The following is a 25,973-nucleotide window of genomic DNA, read 5'->3' on the forward strand; positions in this document are numbered from 1 at the left end:
GGGCTGCCATGGGGTGGGGACATGGCAAAACACAGTATGAAAGAGCTACTTCTAGCAACTTTGTTACCCTGGAAAGACAGCTATATCCTGTTGGTCCTGATTGTGGGAGATCAATACAACACTGATTTTTACCTTCATGCATTGTGACCTGTTGCTAATAGCAACAGCATGCATTCCTCAGTACCAGGAAAAGTATACAAGGTAGGCATAACACACTCATTCTCACTTCACAGAAATTGCTTCGTAGGTACCTGCACATTTTGCCCCATAGCTTGCTTTCTGAATGAAACAGGAGATAACCCCAGTGCAGTAGGCAAGATTTGCCTAGCCTTCACTTGAAGGACACCGGGATTTTTAGATTTTACATCAGTGCATTTGATTTGTGCCCTACTCCTTGTATTCCAGAACAGAAATTTTGCAGTTTTTCTGCCAGTAGAGAAAGTCTGTCTTTTCTCAGATGTTATAGGGCAAGGTAGCAGCACTGTCAATTTTTAAGCTTAAACGCCTTATTGAGTCAGATCACTGCTCCATCCCCGAGAGTTTGAGATAGCTTTTTCCAGCTGTACTGGAAACACCAGGGATTGCCAGGCTGATGAGCCTTTCCCCTAAGTCACCTCCATAATTCTACCCATGTTAAGTTTTTCCACAGGAAAATTACAAAATGAGGCTAAGAGTAACTGGCAAGATGCACCAGTCCTGCCTAGGACCAAACAACTACAGCAAAGGTGTAAATATAAATGCCCAGTTGTGTGCTTGCAGTACTACTCTAGTGCTTTCCCACTAGTGGAGCTGCCCACCAAAAGCATTTCAAGTTTCAATTCTACCGTTCTTATTCAAAACTGTCTTACTCATATAACTCCTCCACTAACTGTATATAAAGAAAATTGTTACTGACATTACTGGCTGAAGACAAGGCCAAAAAACTGTACATTACCTAATAAGATTCCCTTCTGGAAAATAACTTGATTAATTCATCAACAAAGGCAGAAATCTTAACAGCTAAATCCAGTTGGTGCTATGTAGATACATTTTGCTCCTATAAAAGTTTTACAAGAGCCAAATTCGAAAAACACCCTTTTATTTAGTCAGCAGGGAATTCTTTCTACAGTATTCCATCGCTCCCCTCACCAAGTGCTCCGACAACCGTCTAAAGAGGCGATTGCCAAATTTTCCTCCCCATTCTGCTGATTTTCCTCCCCATTCTGATTCTTTTCTATTAATACATAGTCACCACTGGATACTACACCTTATAGAATATGTTTACCTCTTCCTGGTGTCTCATACAAAGCACAGGCTGGTGATGCCTTTATGTAGTAAAGAATATCTGTGAGTACATAGAAGAAGAAGCGTTACCATGAGAAAGGCATAAGCTCATCTACACACATGGCATATAGTCTTGTTTCAAGTAATTTGTTTTTTAAAAAATCAGTAAAATATTCAACTTTATTAACAGTGTATTTACATATTTTTTCCAGCTTTTAGTCAACCGTGGTGCATTAAAAAAGCTAAGCAATAACCACAGTACAAGATGAAAACATTTTGAACTATACAATACTTTATACACGTTTTATACAAAGGAACACTTAAATAATACAACCGGACACAAAAATATACATTTTTAGAGAAATTCACATCAGTAATTGTATAAAGCTCTCTCCTGTACTGTGGTCCTGAAACGGCAGGACTAATCCTTGGCTCTGAAGTGTTACTTGTGACAGTCCTGAAAGGCCACTATAGCGCAAGGATTGCCCCCTCTATTACTAGGCAGGGCTACTTACCAGTCGCTACTCACTCTGTCTCTCCGCAGACTTCATTCACAAATAACAACAGAGCCAGAGAAGGCAGATCAACTGCCATTTGGCTTTAGCTCTGTACTTAAAAAGCTACCGTCGCTGACCAGTAACAGAAGTGGCAATCCAGCATAGACCACACCAACGTCTTCAAGGCTATCAGCTTAGAGTTGAGTTTGTGTGTTCAAGTGTTGAGGTCCTTATGCAAAACACCCAAAGCATAGTGGTATCAAATTGTATTTAGGAAGGTAGAGTTCTGGAGCCAGTAATAAAATCTTTTAGGCTCACGCTACCCACTAGTTTTAAGTACTACATACTGATATATACTTAATTAAAAGAATGAAAGAATTAGCAGAATAATGCACTTAAAGGAGTGTGTACTGTTCAGGATGTGTGTTCAACACATGATTGTGTTAGTAAAAATAAGGAAAGCCTGCCAGACACTGATTTGACAGACCAAGGTCAACCCAGTTCACTTTTCTTGGTCAAGTGCATCTACATTAAGGCTTTGAATTCGTCTGACCCAAGATTTTACAGTTAAAATAAATGGGTACCCAAGTCCTGCTAGTATGTCTCATTGAGACCAACATGAAGAGAATAAAGCTTAACACCTTCCAGAAACTGATGCAAGAACACATGCCGATACCTTGAATATATATAATTTAGTTTCAAAATTAAGATGTAAAGATTTAATAAGTTTTTGTTTTTTTTCACTAGGACATTATGGCAAAAAATCCTAGAGGGTAAAAAAAAAATCAAAAATCAAATAATTTAAGTTGTAACTTCTTTGGAGGATTTTCCACTTCCTGTTTGTGGTTCTTACAATTTTCATGCAAAGAGATAAAATTTCTTAAGACCACCTTAAGAAACGACACTTTCAATGGAAATGGAATGTGCATCCAGAACTGCAGGTGGGGGGAAAAGAGAGTAAGAAACTCGCTCTAGGAGTCCTCGAGTTTTGTTGTCATACATTTGTGTCTTGTAATAAAGGTTCCTTGGCCTCTCCAGGGGCCTGTGGACTGTGCGGGTGACCGTGGCCACCGCAGTGCTTTTTCCAGTTGCTCGATCGACCATTTAAGTTGGTGTGTTCGGGAATAAACAAGGCAACAAGCAGAGCCAGTAATACAGAGCATGCTCCAAATAGGAATGGGGGACCAGGAATGATGGAGTTCTGCAAGGAAAAGCACAAGAGAAGCTTACCAAAAGAAACCACCACTTTTAGTCTGAATTGCGTTTCCCCTTTAGATTATCTTACGCCAGATGTTAGTGCAGCAAAGATTGGACACTGGGCCAACAGAGTTGCAAAGTTTCTTTCCCACCCTTCCTCCCGCTAACCTAAACGATTAGAGGGCACTGGACTTTGAGCCACTAAACGCAAACAATAACCTATCATCTCACCCCGGCTGTGTGACATATTTAAAACCAAACTACAGAACTGCTCCAGATATTTGAGAATGCCAAACAGAACAGGTAATCCCATATATGTCATTCAAAGTAGAGATGATGGCTACTCTATGCATTATTATTGTTCTTGTTGTTGTTATACTGCACCAAGCATTGGACTTGCAAGAATAAAATGTTCACACAGTAGTTTGCTGGTAAAAGTAATACAAAACCTTTGTTGACAAAATTCTGGATTTATCCTTGAATGCCACTCCCAAATGACGTGTGCATTTATCAATCAGAAATCGGTCTTAAGCTGCATATGGGTTTTCTCCAGATACTGCAAAAGCACTGCACTTGCAGCCTCACCCCCCTTTCCAACAGCCAAAACTTCAGCAGGCAAGGTACGTCACAGTTAACAAAATAAAATGATTTTCCAGCAGTGGACAGATGTGAAGTATTATTTTTTTAACTCGAGAATGGTGAAACAAATAACCTTCAGTATTTCCATGCAGTGATGAATTGATATATTAAGCCATTTTGAGGATCAGATATTCTAAGCCAGGTACAAGGTACAGTATATTCTAAATGTTGTGGACTCCCAAATCCCATCAGTCCAATCAGCATGAATGATGGACAGGGATGACGACACCTGTATGGTACCAACACAGGCTACCCATGCCGTAAGCTTGGTATTCGCAACCTCTGCTATCATGTACCAGAGAAGATACTTTTTAGAGCAACCTTCACGGATTCTGTTTCTGAAATGACCCTTAAGGACAAGTCACACATTAAGCAAAGTCTACCACCACATATACACCTAAGAGGTACTTGTATGCAAGCAGTGAAATGTTTGCCCCCCCCCCCTGTTAAAATATACAGAAATGCTGAAGACAATACCTGCTGCGAATGGTGCTGTGTGGCTACATTATCTCCCAGATCATTCTGAGTCACTGGAATTTCATTCAATTCTACATGGAAAATGTAGAATATAAAACCATAAAGTGCTGGTCCCAAGCCATTGCAGAGGCCTCTAATTCCTGTTATCATTCCTTGTACGACACCTGGAAAACAACAAAAGAATCAGCTACAGGCTAACAGTTTTCTATACTGGGGCCATACTGTGCGCTTAACAAATATTTGAACAAACTGTCTGGAAACTGTCTCCCCACAATCCCGAGATTGCTAAAGACATTTTGATCACTTTTTACTAGTACTCAATGTCCTTCTAAAAAAATAAAGCCATTTATTGGTTCCGAGAATTTTCCACTTCACGTGTCTTGTCTTAGGAAGTACCTACCCTGTTGATCAGCATCAGCAGTTCGCGAAACAAGTGCACTGACGGCTGGAAAAGTGATGCTAGACATGGCAGCAACAGCCCCTGCTGCCCACATCATCCTGGAAAAATGTACGGATAAATTTGTCAAGGTATAATTCAGAATCACCTCTGAGAATTTCAGCTTGATATCACGTAATGCTGCAGGGAAACCAACCATTTGTATGACATGAACATGCCTTTTTATTATTATTATTTTTTATTATTATTATTATTAGCGAAAAGGTCTCATCAGTGCTAATATTGCAAAAAAGGAGCAACAAAATAGCTTGAATAATGTATGTAAGATCTACATGGAAGACATCGGAAAACAAGAGCTTGTTACACTTCTCTGCAGTCATTAAAGGCAATACCCCCAGAAAGTCATACTCTCAGTAGACCACTTCAAATCAAAAGGCTTAAGTCATGACAACCCACTGCTTTCAAAGAACAGCCTTCCTGGATCAGATCAAAGTTCCATCTAGTCCACCTCCTCTTCCCACAATCAGATGCCTATGAGAAGCCCACAAGCAAGATATGAGCAATGGAATTTGAAGGAATACTGCCTCTGATCCTGATATATATACCCATGCCTAGTAGTCAGTGATAACCTTATCTAAACTCCTTCTAAAGCTGTGCAAGTTGACGGTCATCACTACAGTACTGTGGCTGTTTAACTGCAGTGTGAAACTGCTAGTACTAGTACATTTGCAAACTAAGCAGGGTCCTGCATGGTTTCAAACCGGATGTTGAGATTTCTGCATTGCAGGCGGTTGGACTAGATGATCCTTGGGATCCCTTCCAACTCTACAATTCTATGGTTCTATACCTCCTTTTGTCTGTCTTGAATTGTCCAACCTTCAGCTTTAGTGCATGGCCACGGGTTCTAGCATTACAATATGATTTAATCAGGTACTATCCATGCATTTGGATGGGTGTACTCAGATTTAACCATTGTAAAGGTTTAACCAATGTAAAGGGAACCCTAATCATTAGGTCCAGTCGTGACTAACTCTGGGGTTGCGGCGCTCATCTCGCTTTACAGGTCGAGGGAGCTGGTGTTTGTCCGCAGACAGTTTTTCCGTGTCATGTGGCCAGCATGACCAAGCCGCTTCTGGCAAACCAGAGCAATGCACGGAAACGCCATTTACCTTCCTGCTGGTACCTATTTATCTACTTGCACTTTGATGTGCTTTCAAACTGCTAGGTTGGCAGGAGCAGGGACCGAGCAACGGGAGCTCACCCCATCGCGGGGATTCGAACCGCCAACCTTCTGATCGGCAAGTCCTAAGCTCTGTGGTTTAACCCACAGCGCCACCCTCGTCCCTTTAACCATTGTATATCACCCTAAATGTGTAGCTCAGAACAGAGGCATTATGACAATCATCATTGCACATCTTTAGAACATACACTTTCCAATACTGTGAATGAAAGCAGAAAGAGAGAGATTTATGAGTCACATAGCATATATTTTAAGGAGTCTTCTAAATAAAGAACAGGATTCTGCCAATAAACAAACAAAAAAGCAACAGATTGAAAAGGTTACTTGCCAAGGTTCTGAGCCAAAGCCATACCACGCAAGTTGCAGTATTTGAAATCCCAGGCCCAACAGGATGGTGTTTTTGTTTCCAATTGACCTCATAAGTAAACTCAAAACTATTGTCTGAGGGGAGAAAAATGTCAATATTTTAGTTAATGCAGTATATGGTTATTGGAAACACCCAGGACACCTCAGAGATTTAAAAAAGCATTAGCTACAGAAAATCCTGGGTTAGTTCTCAGTGACCCAGGCATCTGATTTTTACAAAGCTGGAGACTGGGGACATGATTGAGGGGGGGGCACAAGTGGAGAATCAAAGTAACAACTATTGTTTGCTTTCATCATACACATTTAGTAAAGTTGCACTGGAATGTAGAAGTTAAACTTTATGTACCATTTATACTGGGAAGCCCTTCATTTTAATCTTATTTTTGCTGTGGCTCCACAGATTATTTTTTAAACATTGGTGCCATAAACTTTAGTGCCTTACTTAGCTAATCACCAGTGACAGCCCAACCACCTCTGTTCTTGAAGATACTCTGCTAACAGAACCTCTACAGCAAACCAAGATTGTCAGTTATAGTTACCTGGGCAACAATGGAGAGAATCCCAAGGACTGCTATAAATGCTGCAACACTTTCTGGTGAAAATCTCATTATCTAAAGGATAAATAAAAAAACATTGGATCATTTTTACATTAAGCACAGATGAGCGTGTCAAACTGTGCTCAGTTCACATGTTACCTCTCTAACTAAAATCTTTCATTTACTAAAATATTGAATATAGCTAGCCAACTCAATTTAAAGGCAGGACAATTTTTAAAAATGTCCCTACAATGGTACAGGGGATGTGGGTGGCGCTGTGGTCTAAACCACAGAGCCTAGGGCTTGCCAATCAGAAGTCGGCAGTTCGACGGGGTGAGCTCCCGTTGTTCGGTCCCAGCTCCTGCCAACCTAGCAGTTCAAAAGCAGGTCAAAGTGCAAGTAGATAAATAGGTACCACTCTGGCAGGAAGGTACATGGTGTTTTCGTGTGCTGCTCTGGTTTGCCAGAAGCGGCTTAGTCATGCTGGCCACATGACCTGGAAAAACTGTCTGCGGACAAACACCAGCTCCCTCGGCCTGTAAAGCGAGATGAGTGCCGCAACCCCAGTCGTCCACGACTGGACTTAATGGTCAGGGGTGCCTTTACCTTTACAATGGTACAGAGGCCTGAGTTTCAGTCAGTTCCTCAGCAGAAAGTGAACGTGCTTTTAAGCAACGCAAATGATTCCACACAGCACAGAATAAAAAGTGATTTGCACCCTTCAGGCAAAGCTGACAAGTTCTAGCAAATGAATCTATCAACAAATCATTCCGGCTTGATCACCCCGTCAATCATTTCTGTCAATTAATATTCCACAATCAAAATAATTAGGCAAATGCTTACCTGTCTGAGGTACAAGAAAAAGCTGGAATACTGTCCTGCCTCAGGGAGGTATGAGAGAAAGACTGTTATGCAGATTAGCAGCACAATGGAATCCTGACCAACTTTCTTCAATGACTAGAACAAGAGGGGGAAAGGGAAATGGTCAAGTATCATTTATGGAGTCCATGTGATGCAGCGGTTAGTGTGTTGGACTGGGACCTGGGAAAGGAGAGTTCAAATCCCCACTTGGCCATGAAGGCCACTGGGCGACTTTGAGCCAGTCACTGCCTCTCAGCCTCACCTACCTCACAGGGTTGTTGTGGGGTTTAAAGGAGACTGGGGAGAACCATGCATGCCACTTTGAGCTCCTTGGGAGAAAAAGATGATGTTATTCAAGCGCAATAAAATAAATAAATGTTCCTTGCCTCATGGGAGGACAGTGAACAGGGCCACAAATATGGAGGGCTTTCTGCATACGTGAAGAGATCTCCCCAGGAATGCAGGATAAAAGATGAGTAAATTTTAAAAGGGGAAAAAAACCTGAAACAGCCCAACAAAGACCTGAAAGTCCACTGCCATTCAGGAGCCACAGAATGTTGAAGAGAGTTTGAAATAAACAGAGACGGAGAAAAACTGACGGATGAACACCTAATGCCTTATCCTGGGTGGGCAATTAGGGCAGGAAATGTGTGCCTCCCCCAACCCAGCCATATTTTCCCTCTCTCTAGAATTTCTCCAGGACACAATAAGGTTTTGAAGAGCTATATCCCCGTCAAAACTAAATCCTCCCCAATCACATGGACATATATGGTCTGAAGCAAATAAAGGGATTTTCAGAAATCGGTTTATTACTTTCATGTCTCCATTCTGGACCTTCATAAAAAGCAAGGAGGCCAGCGAGGACTGAGCTTTTCTTGTATAGCTGAATTTCTGTCCCTGCCCATTTAATAAATGGACAGAATTCAGTCCTGGTGTAGCCACTTCAGCTGGGACACGCGGTACCCACCCCATTGCCGTTCATTCCTCTCCCAGAGTTCAAGAATGTGCTCATGTTGGAGCCCAAGTTCTTTTGTCTCCTGACACTGCCCCAAACATTTTTACAGTAGTTAGTGAGCCTGTTCCACTTGGATGGGAACTTCCATATACAGTGGAACCTCTACTCATGACCACAATCTGTTCCAGAGGCCCATCCTGAAGTCAAAACAGGTTGCTAGGAGAGGTGCCGTGGTGCACAGGTGGCGATTGTCTGCTTCTGCGCATGTGCGAATGGCGATTGCCGTTCCTGCACATGCGCGAATGGCGGCAAACCTGCTGGTTACTTCCAGGTTTGCTGAGGACGTTGGGCGAAATGGATGTGAACGGAGGCAAACGTAAGAAGAGGTTTGACTGTACAGTCGAACCTTGGATCCCGAATGCCTTGTAAGTCAAACGTTTTGGCTCCTGAATGCCACAAACCCGGAAGGGCTTCTGCGGCTTCCAATTGGATGCAGGAGCTTCCTGCAACCAATCAGAAGCCGTGCTTAGATTTCTGAACATTTTGGAAGTCAAACAGATTTCCAGAACAGATTCCATTTTGACTTCCAAGGTACGACTGTAGTTTCTTAAGGCAGTTGGGGACAGCTAACTGGCTAAAGAAAAATCCTGCCTAGACCTACAAGCGTGAAAGAGAGATTAAGTAAGCAAAATTATATGGAAATATAGACCAGCCAGGCATTAGCCGCAGACCAAGTGTGTTCGCGTGTTTTGAAATTGGGCCACCCCACAGCCTCCTAAAACATTAGCTAAGCAACCAATTGCAAAAAGCAATGGGGTGAAATTCCAGTACAGACATGCTCAACAAAACATTTACTGTTACACATTAATAAAAACTCCAGAGTTTCAAAGCACACCACAGCACCCTCTGTTCCAAACGTTTAAATACATTATTACCGCAAATGGGTCAGCTTGTTCCCAAGAAATGGGTGCTCCCCACGACGCAGGCCTCATCTTTTCTGGCAATGATTCAGGTACAGCAACAAGGATAAAGCAAATATCCAGCAATGCAATAGCTGTAGCCAGGACCACAACCAGGCTGTCTCCGTACACACGACCCAGGTAGGCACCAATGGCAGGACTGGTAACTAAACTTGCAGCAAAAGTTGCCGAAACCTATGAATGATAACAGGGATAATATTTTCAGTGAGTAACCACATCCTCTCTTTCTAATGCCAAGGATTCAAGAAAGTTGACAGAGAAATAGAAAGCATTTAACACAAAACATTACCATAAGTTTTGATAATTTATAGACTTAATGATCATGATTTTCCTATAGCAACTTCTGAATGTTAGGTAACAGAAGAATGAATTAAAGTTATGAGTAGGAGTAGCAATAGATTGTTCTTTCACAATACAAAAGATGTAAAGATTCTTCTGATAAATAGGAACAGGAAGCCAGGACCGTATGATGCTAATCAAGAGGAACCCAATTAGGTGCATGTACTTCCTGTAACGTCTTACAACTCACATTAAAAGAATTCTAATTACTAACGGCTGTTGTGTTTAAAACATTCAGATAAACTACACACATACCAAGCCATACGCCATGCTCCTTTCATGTTCTTGGGTTATATCTGCTACATAAGCAAACACCACTGAAAAGGTCACTGCAAAGACTCCAGAGACAGATATAACAGCAAAGTACCACCTAGGAACAGAAAAAACCACAGTAATAGTTTCTTAAAGGGAAAGTTTCTTAAAGGTAGTTACAATTAACAAGAAAAATCCTAGCCTGGGCTGGAGAAATACAGCCAAATTTTCAAATAAATATTTAAACAGCATTTTTTTGACAAACCTTTCCGCAATATATTAGATTTAAAAAGCTTTCATATTTGTTTTATTTATTCAAAGTATTTATAAACTGCTTTTTAGCTAAGCCCATACAATGCACACAGAAAGAAAAACATGGGTTATGTTAAGCACATTGAATAGGTGCATTTGGCATACTTTGTCAGAGTGAACGTCCTTGAGTCATAAAAAGTGAATGTTTCAGCAGAAAAGGAGAAGCAAAAAATGACATATAACTGGTCATTCCAGAGAGACGCTCTGCACCAAAAACCGTATAGGACTCATTCTTGTCTAAAAACCTGAGGAACAAGAAATTGCAGAGTCCCATGAACCAAATCTCTGCTTCAATAAAGCCTAGGGACTGCAGGAAAGCCTAAAGCATACCAAAAGGCAATCTCCAGCACTGCCTGAGAGCAAAACAAGGAGCGCAGCCAAGGACAGCTTGTCTATGTCATTCACAATGCATTCATTGCTAAGTGAGCTGGCACTCTGCTAACAAGCACCATCTAGCTTTGCACAAAACACAGTTCAAGTTTTGACATTTTGTCGTCGTCTTCTTCTTTGGCGATCACTCATAGCCGAGTAAGATTGTCTTCCATAAACACGGTTTAAAAATGAGTCCGTAAACGACTGTGGAGGCCAATTCTGGATCCACACGTCCTTCCACAGTGGGGACATGGGTTTCTGGGCGGGAGTCAATCACGATGTGGATTTGCCAACCGTGCTGTTCTTATAATGAAAACCAAGCACACAAGACTAACATGACAGACGTATACAGGCAAATTTTAAAAGGGGACACTAACCATGGACTGATCTTCATTAGTGGAATTGGTGCACAGGTAAAAAATACCGTTAGCAGCAGGAAGGATTTTCGGCCCCAAACGTCAGACAGAGCCCCTATCAGAGGGGCGCTCAGGAAAGACAGTAAGCCCTGGGAAGTAAAAACAAATGTTTAAGTGAAGAACAATGCACACACTGAAGGCAAAAAGAAGAGCTGAAAGGTTTCACATCCTGATACATTCATTTAAAGCAGTGCTCCCCAAATTTGGGTCTCTAGCTGTTTTCGGACTACAATTCCCATCACCCCTGACCACTGGTCTTGCTAGCTAGGGATGATGGGAGTTGTAGTCTGAAAAAAACCCAAGTTTAGGAAACACTGATCTAAAGCCTTTTAAAAAGAAATACATTCACCTAAAACCTACTTTTAAAAAAAGAGAGAATCTGCCCTTTCCTTGAAATGACTCACTACTCTACAGCAAGCAGATTCAGTTAATAGGATGCCTATAACACAAAGTGCAGGATAGGGCTCATATGGATGTCTCTTAGCCCACCAAAAACATAGGTAGCCCGACACTACTCCTTCCAGTTTTGGGGGTCGGCATTGCAAAAGCCTTTTTGTGTGATATAAAGCAGGCTTATATAAAGTGGCTCACTAGGTGAGAACAAATCACCTGCAGATAACCAGGCAGGAAAAACCTGTTTGGCCCTCAGCGTGTTCCAAATAAATACTCGCTCAAAAATATATGTTATCTGAGTGGCTCACAAAAATGATTAAAAATGCATTATAAACTTGTTCTTTTTGATAAAGAAAACAGGAATCATAAAACTGAGAAGCCTATATTACACACACACACAAGTTGTTTAAAAGGCCTGGGTTAATAACACGTCTTCACTTCAAGATTGAACTAGAACATTAGGAATCCCTGTCACTACAGGAATTTAGTAACACTGTATCTTGAACTGAAGGCTATGATCTTCCTAGAGTTTTGAGAGGATTCTTAAAGGAATGATATGAAATACGTAGGGTGAACAAGAATTAAATGCAGTCTAACTTTTGGCTTATCATGTTTGATCTCACCCTAAATTCACAACGTTAGGTATAATCCTGAACTTGAATAGAAAAAGGTGGAATAATTGAACCATTCAGGTCTAATTTGCAGGCATCTGATTTATGAATGAATCATACACCTCAATAGAAAACATTTAAAAACTAGGCTGGTCTTACCTTTACTCCTTGGATTAGGCCATTCATTAAAAACGTATGTTTGGGAAAGGTTTCATGCAAAACCTGTGAAACAATTACACATGTGACATATTAATGAAGGACACCTAAGAGTATGAATACTCTATTTAAGCACAAGAAAGTTTCAAAGTCCTTAGCCTCCATTACCACCACCACAGTTTACTGAGACAGAATCACTTCCCTTCATAGCAGAAAATGCTCACTGCTGCCAATACTGTAAAAAGCTTATCACCATTTGTTACGTGATTTTTCTAAGAAAAAAGGAAGAGGGAGAAGAATGACGTTCTACACCTAAGGGCCTGCAATACCTGCAGCGTTCTGATGCGATACAACTGTATCACTCAACATGGGAACTGTTTCTACCATAAAGACCATTGCAACTGCTGATGTATCCATGCCCACATTCGTCAGAAATCCCAGTGTGCATGGTGCTACTTGGCAGTGCGGCAACACTACCATCAGTAGCTTCCTTTTGCCCTGACTTTTGAGATACTATGCCTCTTTTTATAAAGAGACAGTTTCTAGGTTTCTGCATATGTGAATTCAGATAATGCAGACACACTTATATTGTACTTTTTAAAAAATGCAAATAGTGTATCAAACTAATATAAAATGTGATTATGACTTTAAGGTTCTAATTATATTAAAGAAAATAAATATCTAATGCATCAAAAGAAAAAAATATTATTACTCTGAAGAAACATTAACATCATGATATAGCATCATATAATGGAAAAGAATTATGTAGTATTAAATGGTAACTAATTTTGTTATTACAATATTAAATCTGCCGGCTTGCTAGTTGTTTCATGCATTAATTTGGTGATTAGGAAAAATTCCCATATATTCTGTCCATTCTCTGAAAGATTGAAATATTTTTCCTTTTCAGGGTTGGACAATGCATAAACTTGCCAGAAGTCAACAGCTAACTGCACTTCTATAAGTACTACTTCTGAGTTTAGTACACAAAGAAGAGCAGTTTTAGGAGTATTTGAAACATTATATCCGATAATTTCCTTTATCATGTTTAACACCAATTTCTATTTCCATTTTTACACAATTAAAAAAAAAGTGCAAGTAACCAGTCAAAGGTTTTAGAGAGCTAGTATAAATTATTCTGGTACCAAGTGCAGTTTTTTTCTGTCATTACATAACAGCACACAATAAGCTATAATGACCATGCAAACACAGGAACATTGATGGTCAGCAATTTGTTTACTACCTCCATTATCATATTTGCATACACTGCACTATTTGCAGTTGTTTGCTTTTTCTGCATAGAGAATTTGGAATTGTGCTCACATTTATATCATGAGGCACTGAGAAGGAAAGTTTGACTCTTACTGAGGGGTGAGCTAGGAGAAAAGAAGCCTGAAGAGACAGAGGGCATGAATACTGTGCATGCTGCAGAGTTAGAACTGGCAAAGGAACCTTTAGGAAGACCTTTCCCTGAAGATATTACAGAATTCAAAGCCACCTATCCACATGTAAGCCAGACGTTGCTAGCATGTTTCTGGCCAAGACAGATTCACACTGCATCAATAAAGGGGAAAGTGAAAGAAACCAGAGCAGAGCTGCCCTAGGAAATTCTAAATGGGTGTGTGTTTTGGAATTGAATTTACAGAAACACAGCCTCTGCTGGATTGTTTTAGGCTTTCCATACTTCAGAAAGTTAGCAGTGAAATAGTGCAATTACTTCCTTCCCTTATTACAAAGCTAAAATTGTATGTTCAAAGTGTGTTTATTTTTACCTTTCAAATGCAAGACAAGCCAGTTTACTTGGATTACATGAATATTTAACTGAGAACAGAACATTTACTTGAGGACAAATACCCCGGTCACACTATGTCTCTTGAACACAAACCGCCCCATTTCAGTTACATATTACCATCAATAACAGCATTTTGCCAGATACAGAAATAGCAATAAACCACAATAGAACACTTAAGAATATATTCAGAATTTGCTTTTAGCATGCATTAAGTCATCTTAAGGGGACTGGCTCTCTCGTACAGCCATACACATAACCTGCCAGTCTTGCCAAGACTGAACACGTTTATCTGATGGCAATAACTGTTTACTCTGTTGCGTATTTCCAAATAACCATGCACTGTTTTATGCATGATACAGATGCACAATCCCCAACATCCTAACTGTAGTTTAGCAGCAAGAATGAGTAACCCATCTCACTCCTCCTCCTAAATATTTGCTTGCTGATTCAATCAAACCTCAGCTATTCCAAAACAGGGAACAGTGATTTAATGTCAGTTTACTAACCAGCTTTAAGCACCAAGGAAGGGAGGAAGCAGAGAGAGGAGTGGGAGTCAGGTCTAATCCCTTGTTAAAATACAGTAATTAAAAAATAAATAAATCACTTACCACTAAGGTAGGTGCTGTCAGAAGCCCCCATGCAAAAAATTCCAAAAATATTACTATCACAGCATGATAGACACTAGGTGAGCCTATTCCTTGAGGCTGAAAGAAAGAAATATAAGTGTTACTGCATATAGCACAACCAGTCACATATAATTTCCTCACTAGCAAACAATAGGGAAGAGGTTAACTGTGGCCTCAGATGCTGCTGAACTTTAACTCTCATCAGCCCCAGCCAGCAGTACCAATGGTAAGGGAAGATAAGACTTGCAGTTCAACAGCATACAGAGAGGTACTCCTGCAACAGGGGATGAAAACAGATGTTACAACTCAAGGGAATGAAAGACACCCAAAATTACAGTTTGCAGTTGCATGCATGCATAGAACTTATGTCTCAGGTATTCTACCCACCCACCCAACCAACCAACCAACCAGGAGAGATTTATAAAGTGACTTTGCTTGTTGACAAGATAAAAGTTTGTCACATTCATGCATAAGGACAAATTGGGGTTTGGCCAATTATAGTTTGCTCTTAAAGGAAGAACAAAATGTATGCTAGGATCCTTGATTAAGGGCAAATTAAGGACAGGTATTCAGACAAAATGGAAAACCGATGGCTTGCTGGCTAACAGGAAGCCACTTTAGGAAACCCCCATGTGTGAGTGGAGAAAGTGCATGAGCCCAAGACTCAACTTTCCATGCGCATGTAATGGAAAAACCACAGTCTGAATGCATCAAACTATTCATACAATTTTTCAGTAAGCATTTTCATTTCCATTAAAAAAATCTATTTTGACTCTTGTATGATTCCACTATAGGTTTGAATACTGGTCCTCTATTCTCTCAGGTCAAGTGACATTCATGACAATGGTGCATGTTCCAGTTACCTATCCTTACATTACTAGATCGGTGTTTCCCCAATTAATCCTCTCAACTTAAAAGTGTGCTACTTCTTTCTTTTGCAAAGAATTTGCATACCTTCATGCAAAACCCACTATCCATGAAAATGTATCAATGACAAAGTAACATGCAGACATAGTATTGCTTGAACAAATCAAAATGAGAGTATCCAAGTTTTCAAGTGTGGCCATTAATTGCATAAATGTATTGGAAAACTGCCACAGCCCTTTGCTAAAATGGATGTTAAGGTTAAATGCCTTACTGTAGTGAAAACTCTTCAATATAAAACATACTACTGTTAAGCCAGCGGCTTATTGTTGGGCACTACACCCAGAGACAATCATGTAGTGGGCTCATTTTTGTTCTCTTACTTACTATATCTCTCCCAATAACTCTGCATGAGACCACATTTAATTGGGATTACAAGTGCAATACATCTTTGAGGGCATGGAAAGGTCGATGCTAAAAACCTTAACTGCCACAGGAATTCAATTACTCCTCAAATAGAATTAAGCCAAGAATGAGTACAAGTCTCCACAGCACAGTTTACACCTTTGTACTACAGTACACACAAAACCAAAAAGGAATATTTTAGTGTAGCACTACTTTTTTTTTGTTTTGGCCCCAAACTGAGCTGAAGTTTGCATCAAAACTCATGCATGGAAAAACAATACCCTGCCAAGAGTTGTAACTGCCAGAATGCTTCAACATTTCTCCAGAGGAGCTCCTGGCACTGATGCATCTACGCTTGCATTCTTTCTGTGACTACAGAAAGCTGGAGGAGGCGGAAGTAATGTAACTGGAGGGTTTGACAGTCTTGTTCATCAGGCTAAGATAGATGATCACCTGGCTGGGAGGCAGAAAAAGTCTGCATGCCTCTGCCACCCCTTGCCAGCTGCAATGTGAGAGAGAATGGAGGAAAGTTAATCATTTCCCCATTTTTTACTGAGCTCCAAACATGATCTCTAATTTTCATATTGTTTCATCTCTCTCTCTCTCACACACAAACAATAATTTCCTATTTAGCAGCTTTACTTATATGCAAAAGATTCCCTTCCCCTCCCAATCTTTCAGCCAAGAAACACACAAACAATAATTTCACAAACAATAAATCTCTCACACACACAAACAATAATTTCCTATTTAGCAGCTTTACTTATATGCAAAAGATTCCCTTCCCCTCCCAATCTTTCAGCCAATTAGAAGGGGAGTAGCTGCTTGCTTCAGTTTCTGATTCCCCATTTTTCTTCTTTTTTTGTCTCTCCTCCCTTTAACTTTGGGTTTCATTTTGTACTTGGAGTTTATTAGGCTGAATTTTTGAGCCTCTTGTTCAGAACCACCACTTAAACCAGAAATCAACCACTCTGGTATTAAAAACCCCCACTTCAAATAGATCAAGTTGTATTCCTTCACACTGGCTATCTCCCACTCCCCCAAAATAGGGGCATGTTCAGAGGAAATGTTTTTGTTCAGACACCAAAGCCACCAAAAAAAATTTGACGCCCAAGTGTATACACACACACACACACACACACACACACACGCTGAGAGTGGCAGCAGCCAAGGTGTTGTGGCATTTCCTTACATAAAATTGTTAAGGCTCCTGCATCTGTACACTGCATCTTTTATGGCATTGTGACACATCTATAGCACTCAGACCAGCAGCAGCCAACTTATGCTGATACGCTTTCCCAGCCAAGCCAACAGAGGGGAGGATTTCATCTGCAGCTACCCTCAGAATTTCATCCTTTTCCCGAAAGGACATGATGGAACAGTGGCAGACGGAGGGGAAAGGGAAGGTATAAACAGGAGTGGTGCCTCAATTCCTTGTAATTACTCATAACAGACTTGGAAAAAAGTTATGAATCTGCTGCAAAGGATTAAAACATGGAGTGTAGAAACTTTTAAAAAACAACAGTACTCAAGCTGCAGTAGCATCACACAACTTCACATTTCTAAAATTCTAGAGCACTTTCAAATACAATCAAATGCTTAACCACATCCTGTCACACCCAGGAGCTGTATAGCATGCTTCCTTAAAATGGTGGTATGAACAGAGTTGGAATCGACTGAATATTACAAACAGGGAAGTACAACAAAGATGAATGGCACTGAATTAATGTTACTTCCTTTTTGGGGAGCAGTATTCCTTTCTTTACTTACTTTAACTTTTTTGCATTGACATTTTCTGGAGTAGTTAATTCACATTATGGAACAGGAAAACAAGTCAGAACTTTGTCACTTATGTACGTTTTCCTCCAGACATATTTTACATATTTTACAGTTCTTAGTGATGCTTGAAAACATCCACACAGAAACATCCATTTATAAGAGAATCTGACTGACCACACTGCTTTTATATGTAGATAGAAAAGTCAGCTATGTTTACAAGCAATTCTGCAACTTTTCATGAAGGCACCCAGGCGTTAAATATGCAGCTGAAGACCACAGAGCACCAAACACATCGTAACTACTATACCATTATGTACAATCAGCACAGAAGGGCAATTACATGCTTCCCTTGAGGGTGTAAAGTAGTAACAGCACCTCCTCATTCTCCACAACAATCTTACTCTGGGCTGGAAAGAGCACGACAGCACTCCTTATCCAAGAGGGGAAATGCACTGTGATGAAGCAATATTGTTCTTCCTACATATGAATACATGAAGTTGCCTTAGAGTGATATGTGTTTTAAACCATGATTTGCCATGTGTGCACTGATCATGCTCACTTTGCCCATCTCCCTACTTGCTGGTGAAGAATCACGGGTGTCTCCCCCTCCTCAAGGTCCTCTCTTCACCCAGACTTCCAGAACCAGATGAGGCATGAAAGAGAAGGAAAGACAAGCTGCACACAGGGACAGTCTCCAATTGCTTGCAAGAAGCACTGAAGAGGAGAAGACATAGGTGGCTGTGGGGAGGAAGGAACTTTTAGTCTCAGCAACTGATTTCATGAAGTAAGATGCTGTGCTGAAACCGCCCAGTCTGTGAAAATAGTGCTTTGCTAATACACAGTTATCTCCAGTTTTGAAGTGTGTGATTTACTGACTGCCTGGCTTTGCAGCAGAATGTGAGCCTGAAAGTTCAGATAATCTCTTCCACCTAATGCCCCAAAATGATTTGGTGATTCATGTGAACCACCACTATCAGTAGCTTACCAAAGTCTAAGGCAGAGGATTTTCCTGTCTCTACTACCTGAGATTCTTTAAGTAGTGATTCAGAGGTCTGAATCTATCGCCAAGCTAGGGCATGTGCCTTGGGAAGCTGTGACAACCCTGCCTCATGTCTTATAATAGGCAGTGCTGCAGGTGTCTCAGTCATCCCTTTAAGGATGAAAGAGGTGACTTGTCTGCAACAGCGTACCTACTCTCCTGCTGGAGAAGAGCATTAGGTCACAATTGCCAACTCTTTTCTTAGCAATAAAAAGGCCACACAAGTACTGACCTATTACTGAAGCGCCTTCAAGGATCAAGGGGAGTAATCCCCAGGGCAACAAGATTTCAAGTACAGATTTCTAGAGTAATTTATAAGACACCCTATGTTTTGAAGTTTCACATACATTTATGTTGAACTGGAACTTAGAAATGTGACCTGCAATAAGGAGGGTGAAAGTGACAACTATGAAACCTAAAATATTTGTTTTCTAGTGTGAGCATTTGCAAGAGTAATTTGTAATAAAGGGGATGAATTGAGCAGGAGCTGGAGGGAGAAAAGTTTCACTGTAAGTTGTAAGTAGACATCCACTGAATCAAAGTCAGGAAATGAGACATCGCCTATTAAATCAGAACTCAAGGCTACTAAGAAATATACATCCTTTATCAACTTAGTTTCAACACAACCAACCTCAAAAATCTGAAGCAGTCTCTCCTTGCAAGCACAGACAGTTCACAGAGGGAGTCCCCAGAAAGTGAACAACTGTTGGATGAGAAGTCAATCCTCCATTCACAGTCCTCACTAACCTGGTGCCCTCCACAGGTCTGGGACATACACCTCCTGTGGCCAGGAGTAGTCTAAAACATGGGGGGGGGGGCACCAGGTTGGCAAAGGCCACTCTCTCAAAATTGCTCTATACAGTGCAGCACAAGACAACACACCACCTGTGCTGACTACTTAGCAATTTTAACAATAATTATGTAGGTGGTGTTAAACATTCAAGGGAGTAGCTTTGTGCTTTAATAGTTTCTACCATAACATGAATACAGTGTCTCCGCCTGTGTCCCTTTTCTATTGATACAGCAGATCCCACTCAATTTTAAAAAAGCTAAACTACATTGGAACAAGTTACCTGAACAAGAATCATCAAGATATACAGTGTGCCTTCCTAAGCAGAGAAATGGGCAGAGCATTGACAAGTGTGTTTTTTAAAAAGGACAGTGAATTTTACAAGCAAGTGAGGCTGCAACAGGTGCTCTACCTACTTTAAGCACTATTAACAACATAAGAGTAATCTTCTGAAAATATATAGGATATAAATAAAATGAACATGTCAATGGCGATAAGCTGAAAATACAGTTAACTGCAAGTAAGAATTGTGATGTGGAATTGCAAAAATATCTTCAACAATTCTGTACTATTATTCCCCTTTTAAAAACGGGAAACTCAGAATTCATTTAAGAAAATGTATCTTCTAAGCTTTGTTCCTTCAGTGAAAAGTGTCATTCATTTGAACCATCATAAATAACTGTGTAAATTGATAACACATGAGTTTGACTAACAGGATTGTGGTATTCAGAACTCTGAGTCAAAGCTCTTCATTGTCAATTTGCACAAAACATTTTCCTGCACATGAAGAAACATGCATGACTTTCTCATGTGCAGAACTGTGAAGAGCACATCTGCAAAAACCAACCAACCAACTCAACAGCAGAATCCAGAATAGCTGCTCACACCAAGAGCGGTGACATGAAGAATGTAAACAGGAGGCCTGTCCCCAAAGACTCAGGTTCCCTGATGTGTGTGTTCCTAATTGGCCACAACTCTTTGAAGCATATCTATTCATGGTTCTACACGTTTTACAGTTTGACATATGTACTGTTCACATTTTATGTGTGAATTATGGAAAACACTGGTGCGACCACAGAATGTGTTAAATGTAAAACAACTCTGAATTCATAACCAAGCAGGAAAGTCAAGCCAATCTCAAATCAAACATCAATAGGCTATTATCAGTTCTCTGTCATAAATTCACTCTCTCTTTGCTCAAGTCCATAAACTATAGGTGGCTAATCTTCCCAGCCAGTTGCTGCTGGACTTCAACTCCTCCCATCCCCCGTTACCTGTCATGCAGGCTAAGGTTGATGAGTTTAGAAGTCTAACAACATTTAGGGGATCACAGGTTAACCACCCCTGCCTTAAATACATAACAAGAACAGGCAAAGCTGGATTCCAACCATAGTGTTAAAAATGTAAAAATTGCAATCACAAGCTTGACCAGTAGAGTACAAGAAGATAATTGTGCATCTGTTACTTGATGGCTCTACAGAAGGAAACACAGTGTGTGTTCATGTGTCTATGACAAGATGATCTCCACACAGAAAATACATTTAAAGCATGAAGCTATCCATTAGCAAGAGATGTACATAAGTAGCTCATAAACAGGGTGTGTGAAGGTGTGGGTGTGTGACATGCTGTAAATGGCAAAGCATAGAAATTAAAACTAAGTTCAGCAATTGAAGCCCCCTAGGCCAAAGCTCTTGTTCAAACTGCCAATCCAAGGGTAAAAGTGGATGTGCCAGCATACCATCTGGGGGACTGGCAAGACTGAACTAGAAATACTAGTTGCCAAGAAAATGATCTATTACACAGAAACCTCAGCATCCTTGCAAAATTACAAATGCCTTTGAAAAGTGCTCTACATCTTGTGGCAGAGAAAGCTGTACAGACATTAATTTTGCGTTCCCCTCCCCCCCAAAAAGTTTCAGGGATGAAAACAGGGACATGCCTGTATACCGTGAAACATTCAAATCAAGATTACTTCATCAGCACACATTGCTGAAACAGCCATATATTTAATATAGCGTAGTACAGAGCAGGCATCCTACACCAGCTGGAGGTGATGCTCAGGTGAAACCACAGCAGTTTCCTTTAACAAAAACACCTGACTATGCTAAATAGAATTTGCAATCTCCGGGTGGATCTTTCCTTCAAATAGTGAATTCGAGCAGCTCAGGAGTGTCCATCACTATGGAAGCACAACAGGTCCGCCCAGAATAAAGCCAGTGATTTCTGCACCAGCCAGGAGATCTCAGAGAAAACATATGTTTGTGAATCAAAAGGACATGCCCTTTTCCTTCCACGCTTTCCAGAATAGTGTGTGTGTGTGTGTGTGTGTGTGTGTGTGTATAGCATATAGTATATCTATAAAGATTTCTGAACCAGAAGCCCCTCTAATGATATACAGGACAGCAGAGAAAAGAGAGAGGAAGCTGTGCTCCCCTCCCCCCATTCTCCCCACCTGAAATTCACCTTCCTCACGAGGCCCGATTACAAATTTTGTCCCTGAAGAGGGACACACCTTTTAGGGAGCCTATTGTGTGACAAGCTGGTTTAGTGTAACGGGAACCCCAAACCCACTCGGGACCAAAGGACGGCGGAAGGCAAACTCGCTCTCTAGGGAAAGTGTAATCAACCAAGCTCCTTTCAAAAGCCACCCTTAACATTTTCCCAAGCAGAACCAAAAATAGAAAGCCCCCCCCCTCGGTCAAACCGGGGCAGTTGACCCATTCCGCCTTCAGTTCAAGGCGACCCACCAAACTCGTTGGGCGGGCAGGCGGCGGCACCTGGGCCCGAAGCACGCGGGCGGGAGGCCTGCCTGGTACTGAGGGGGTCTCGCGGGGCACCCCCCCCCCGCGCCCCGGTCCCCTCAGGGCTGCGCTCCCCTCAGGGCCCCTCGGAGCCGCCCCCCCTCACCGTGCCGCCGTCCTTAATGATGATCTTCTTGGCCAGCAGGATGCTGCGGTTGGCGGCCCTTTTCTTCTTCTTCCCCGCCTGGGTCATTTTACCATCGTCCTGGAGGGCCGATGGAAGGGCGGGCTGGGCAGCGAGAGGGGCTCGGGGCGGAGGCGTCGCGTCTTCCTCTCCCGGCAGCGGCCGGGACCTCGCTTCCTCCGCGCGGCGACAGCCTCCCTCTCAGGCACCCGCCGGCGCCGCCATCTTGGAGAGGGGAGGGAGGAGGGGAGGGCGGGGCGGAAGGGGAACAACAACTGCGGCGCCGGCAACAGAGACTCACATCACGCGATCAGCCGATTGGTCAGGGGGCCCTGCACGTGAGCCCCGGGGGCCTCGCACCTAACTCCACCCTCCTCCAACACAAGGCGGCTGAAGGGAGCCAATCGCTTTCGTCGACGCTAATTTTCGCGCCAGCCCCGCCCAACCTTCGAGAGGTTCACGCTGGGGTGGGCGGGGCTACGTGACTGGCGGAGCAGGGCGTGACAGGAAGGAGCCTCGTGAGGGCGGCGGGTCACTCTTCCCTTTTCTAGCTCTGTAGGCAAGAATGTATCAAGATTTCATAAGTTAAAATGAGGCTGCGGTCTTATTTTATCATTATTATTGCCTTTATTTTTATTTTATATACTGTGATCTTTTTCTGTGAACCGCCAGACTTCTAGGTATAGGGCGGTATATAAATTCAAATGATAATAATAATAATAAATAATAATTCAGAGTTCCAGTTTGAAGAATTGGTTCCTGATTTTGCTTTCCCGCCCTGACTCTACCCTGCCTGTCCCGTCCCCCCCCCCCGTAAACCTGCCTTCTTTAAATGGATTGTATGTTTTGGATGAAAAGCAGGAGTACCAATGTCCTAAAATAATAATAAACTGCCTTTTTTATAAGTGGGTGGTATGTGCAGGCCTTTAAATGAGATAAAACAACAATAATCTGAAATCATAATCATATCTATGTCGGTGGAGTGCCCTGTAAGTAGACCCATTTAATGGGTCTAAATGGATTTAAATCTATTCATTTGGACTTAATTCTATGAATCTGTTATTTCAGTAGCTCTATTCCAAGTATGGCTTAATTGGGTACAACCTACAGTACTGAATTAAATGGTTTAATTAGGTACAACCTAAAGTTATGCATTTGGGGGTGCCAGACCCCTCTATTCCTGGATCCAGTAAGTGTTGGAATCAAGCTTGGGGTGTTAAACTGACTGCCAGACACCTAATCCCTGGACTCAGCAAGTGTTCAAAGCTAATCAAGGCAGGCTGGCTTATTGTGTTCAGGTAATAGCCAGGGGAATGGGCCATTAAGAGAGCAAAGCGAAGGGGGCTCCGTGCTAGATACAAAATTTCAAATCAGAGGAAAGCCAGAGTTTAGAATTGAGTTTGTGCCAAGTGAGCCAGAAAGTCGACGTAAAGTAGCAAGCTGGAATGTCAACGAGGTAAAATACTCAAATGGTGCTTGAATCCAAGGCTGGGAGAAACAAGACCCTTTTGGGATGTCAATGCTGTGAACCCCTCTGTTAAGGCTCAGGTTGTAAAGACACCACTTCACTGTGTTTCATTCCAAAACAAAATACAAACCCTGTATAAGCTCCTGGAATCTCACACCACTAGGAGATTGAGGGAGCATCCCACAGTATACAAATCACACCCATTTGGTTCAGGTGTAGATGTCCTCTTCTGCTATGAATGTAACAACACTTTTTTATTATTTTTTAAAGATACTGTATGTTTACACTTTGTCTGGTAAATATAGTACATTGGGTTATATTTACATTGTGCAATAAAAAGGGAACTACGAAGTGTACATTAATGTATTTCATTCTTCCATTATTATTTTTCCCCCTCTCTCACAGTGGGGCACATTAAGCCAGTTCTTGCACACTGGGTTTATTGACCCTCCTGGTCAATACATGCACTAACTCACATAGGCCCTATGCAACCCTACTGCTTTCAGAGTCATTTAAATGAAAGACACTGGCAGTATAAATCTTTAACTGATACACGGAGCAGCAGAATGAATTTGACACAGATGTCACACTTTGTGACTCGTAGAAAAATGTCCTTTATGAAGCTTAACTCACTGGCTAAACTTCAGAGAACAGAGACGGATGGATGCAGTTCTACAGTTCAGCTGCCCTATTTCACACAGGACTTTACTTGCTACTAGCCTGCAACTCATGAGATGCCCTTTGCCATTTGCCAATTGAGGGCAAATAGGGAATTGGAGGAGTCTGAAATACAAAAATCCGCCAGTTTGGAAAGCCTCAGTTATGATGCCTCAGAATTTAGAGTTCATTCTAGGGTTTGTCTCAATTTCCACTGCAATCCTGTCCACATCACCATACCCTCCTCCAACCAAACAAAATACCCTTGAAAAGGATTGGAAGGAAGGAACTGTGGATGAGAAGGGCTTGTTTCTCATCAAGACAGGAAAAGGGTAAGCCTCACTCTTGAATGGAAATGAGCTCCTATGTGATGAAACATCAGGTTCCTGATGAGGAACCTGAGATTTGAAGTTTTCTCTGCTTCCCTACTCTGATTGGGAGGCAGGGGAAACTACAGATCTCATGCTCTCCAGCAGGAAACAGCGTTCACCAACATGCACAGCGATTCTCATACTGGAAGCGAGCCCTTCTCACTTCCATTTATTTCCCTCCTTTGCCAAGGATAGTCAAGATGTTGGTTTTTTAACGACTCAGAATTGGGTTGTTATTTTAAAAACATTTATTAGAAAAGCTTTTTTCTTTTTTAAGTGACTTCTGCAGCAAGCCAAGTGGAGCTCATCCATCACCACCTTTCATGCAGGCCACTGTTGCCCAAAGAGCTTCTGCAAACTTTGGCAGACTTCTCCCCACTCCCTGGCCCAAATTTAAATTGGAAGGACACTTTCTTCTTACAGTCTTAAATATTTGCTTTTAGTGTGTGTAAAGAGTAAGACTCAGCTATGCAAAACTGCTATGATAGGGTTTGGAAGGTTGTGCTTGTAGACAGACCAACACAACATTGTGGAGAAGTCAGGGGCAATATTACCAGAGATAAATTTTATGATAACTGGTCTCCATTAATTTCTTTCATTAATTCCTCAGCAGAAGAACCTGGACCACCTTCTATTCTATATTTATTTTGAGATATTTACTGAACTTCCAGATTTTTATTTATTTAGGTATCATATTGACTGTCTCTGAGGTTTAAAGAAGGTTATTTTCAACTTTGTAAGTCTGCTGTTGTAATTGATCCTATATGTTTGGCATTTATAAATATATTCTTTCCAAACACATGTAATGAGGACGTATCATTCATGTACGTTTCCCCCCTCTCTTGACATGATCCTTGGAATTGTTGTGGTTAGTTTTGTATCAGTTTATTTATTTATTTTAAACAAAGAAAGAAAGAAAGAAAGAAAGAAAGAAAGAAAGAAAGAAAGAAAGAACAGCCCAACCAGAACTAACTAGGAAGACCTTGAGGTCATAGTGG

At 41.4% G+C, this 25,973-nt stretch overlaps 1 protein-coding gene across 1 annotated transcript; it reads right to left on the reverse strand.

Moving 5' to 3' along the window:
- Nucleotides 1–1,425: 1,425 nt before the first annotated feature.
- On the reverse strand, nt 1,426–22,732 carry MFSD14A (major facilitator superfamily domain containing 14A). The gene is made up of 12 exons (XM_053391631.1): nt 22,462–22,732; nt 14,660–14,755; nt 12,263–12,325; nt 11,061–11,188; nt 10,003–10,117; nt 9,364–9,582; nt 7,456–7,569; nt 6,616–6,687; nt 6,039–6,151; nt 4,474–4,571; nt 4,074–4,237; nt 1,426–2,961 (listed from the first exon to the last, which is right to left on the reverse strand). Exons 1-12 carry the CDS (start codon nt 22,546–22,548, stop codon nt 2,755–2,757), a joined length of 1,476 nt encoding a protein of 491 aa, XP_053247606.1. The 5' UTR covers nt 22,549–22,732; the 3' UTR covers nt 1,426–2,754.
- Nucleotides 22,733–25,973: the final 3,241 nt, after the last annotated feature.

This window comes from Podarcis raffonei, chromosome 6 (genome assembly GCF_027172205.1).
Source record: "Podarcis raffonei isolate rPodRaf1 chromosome 6, rPodRaf1.pri, whole genome shotgun sequence".
Classification (NCBI taxonomy): domain Eukaryota; kingdom Metazoa; phylum Chordata; class Lepidosauria; order Squamata; family Lacertidae; genus Podarcis; species Podarcis raffonei.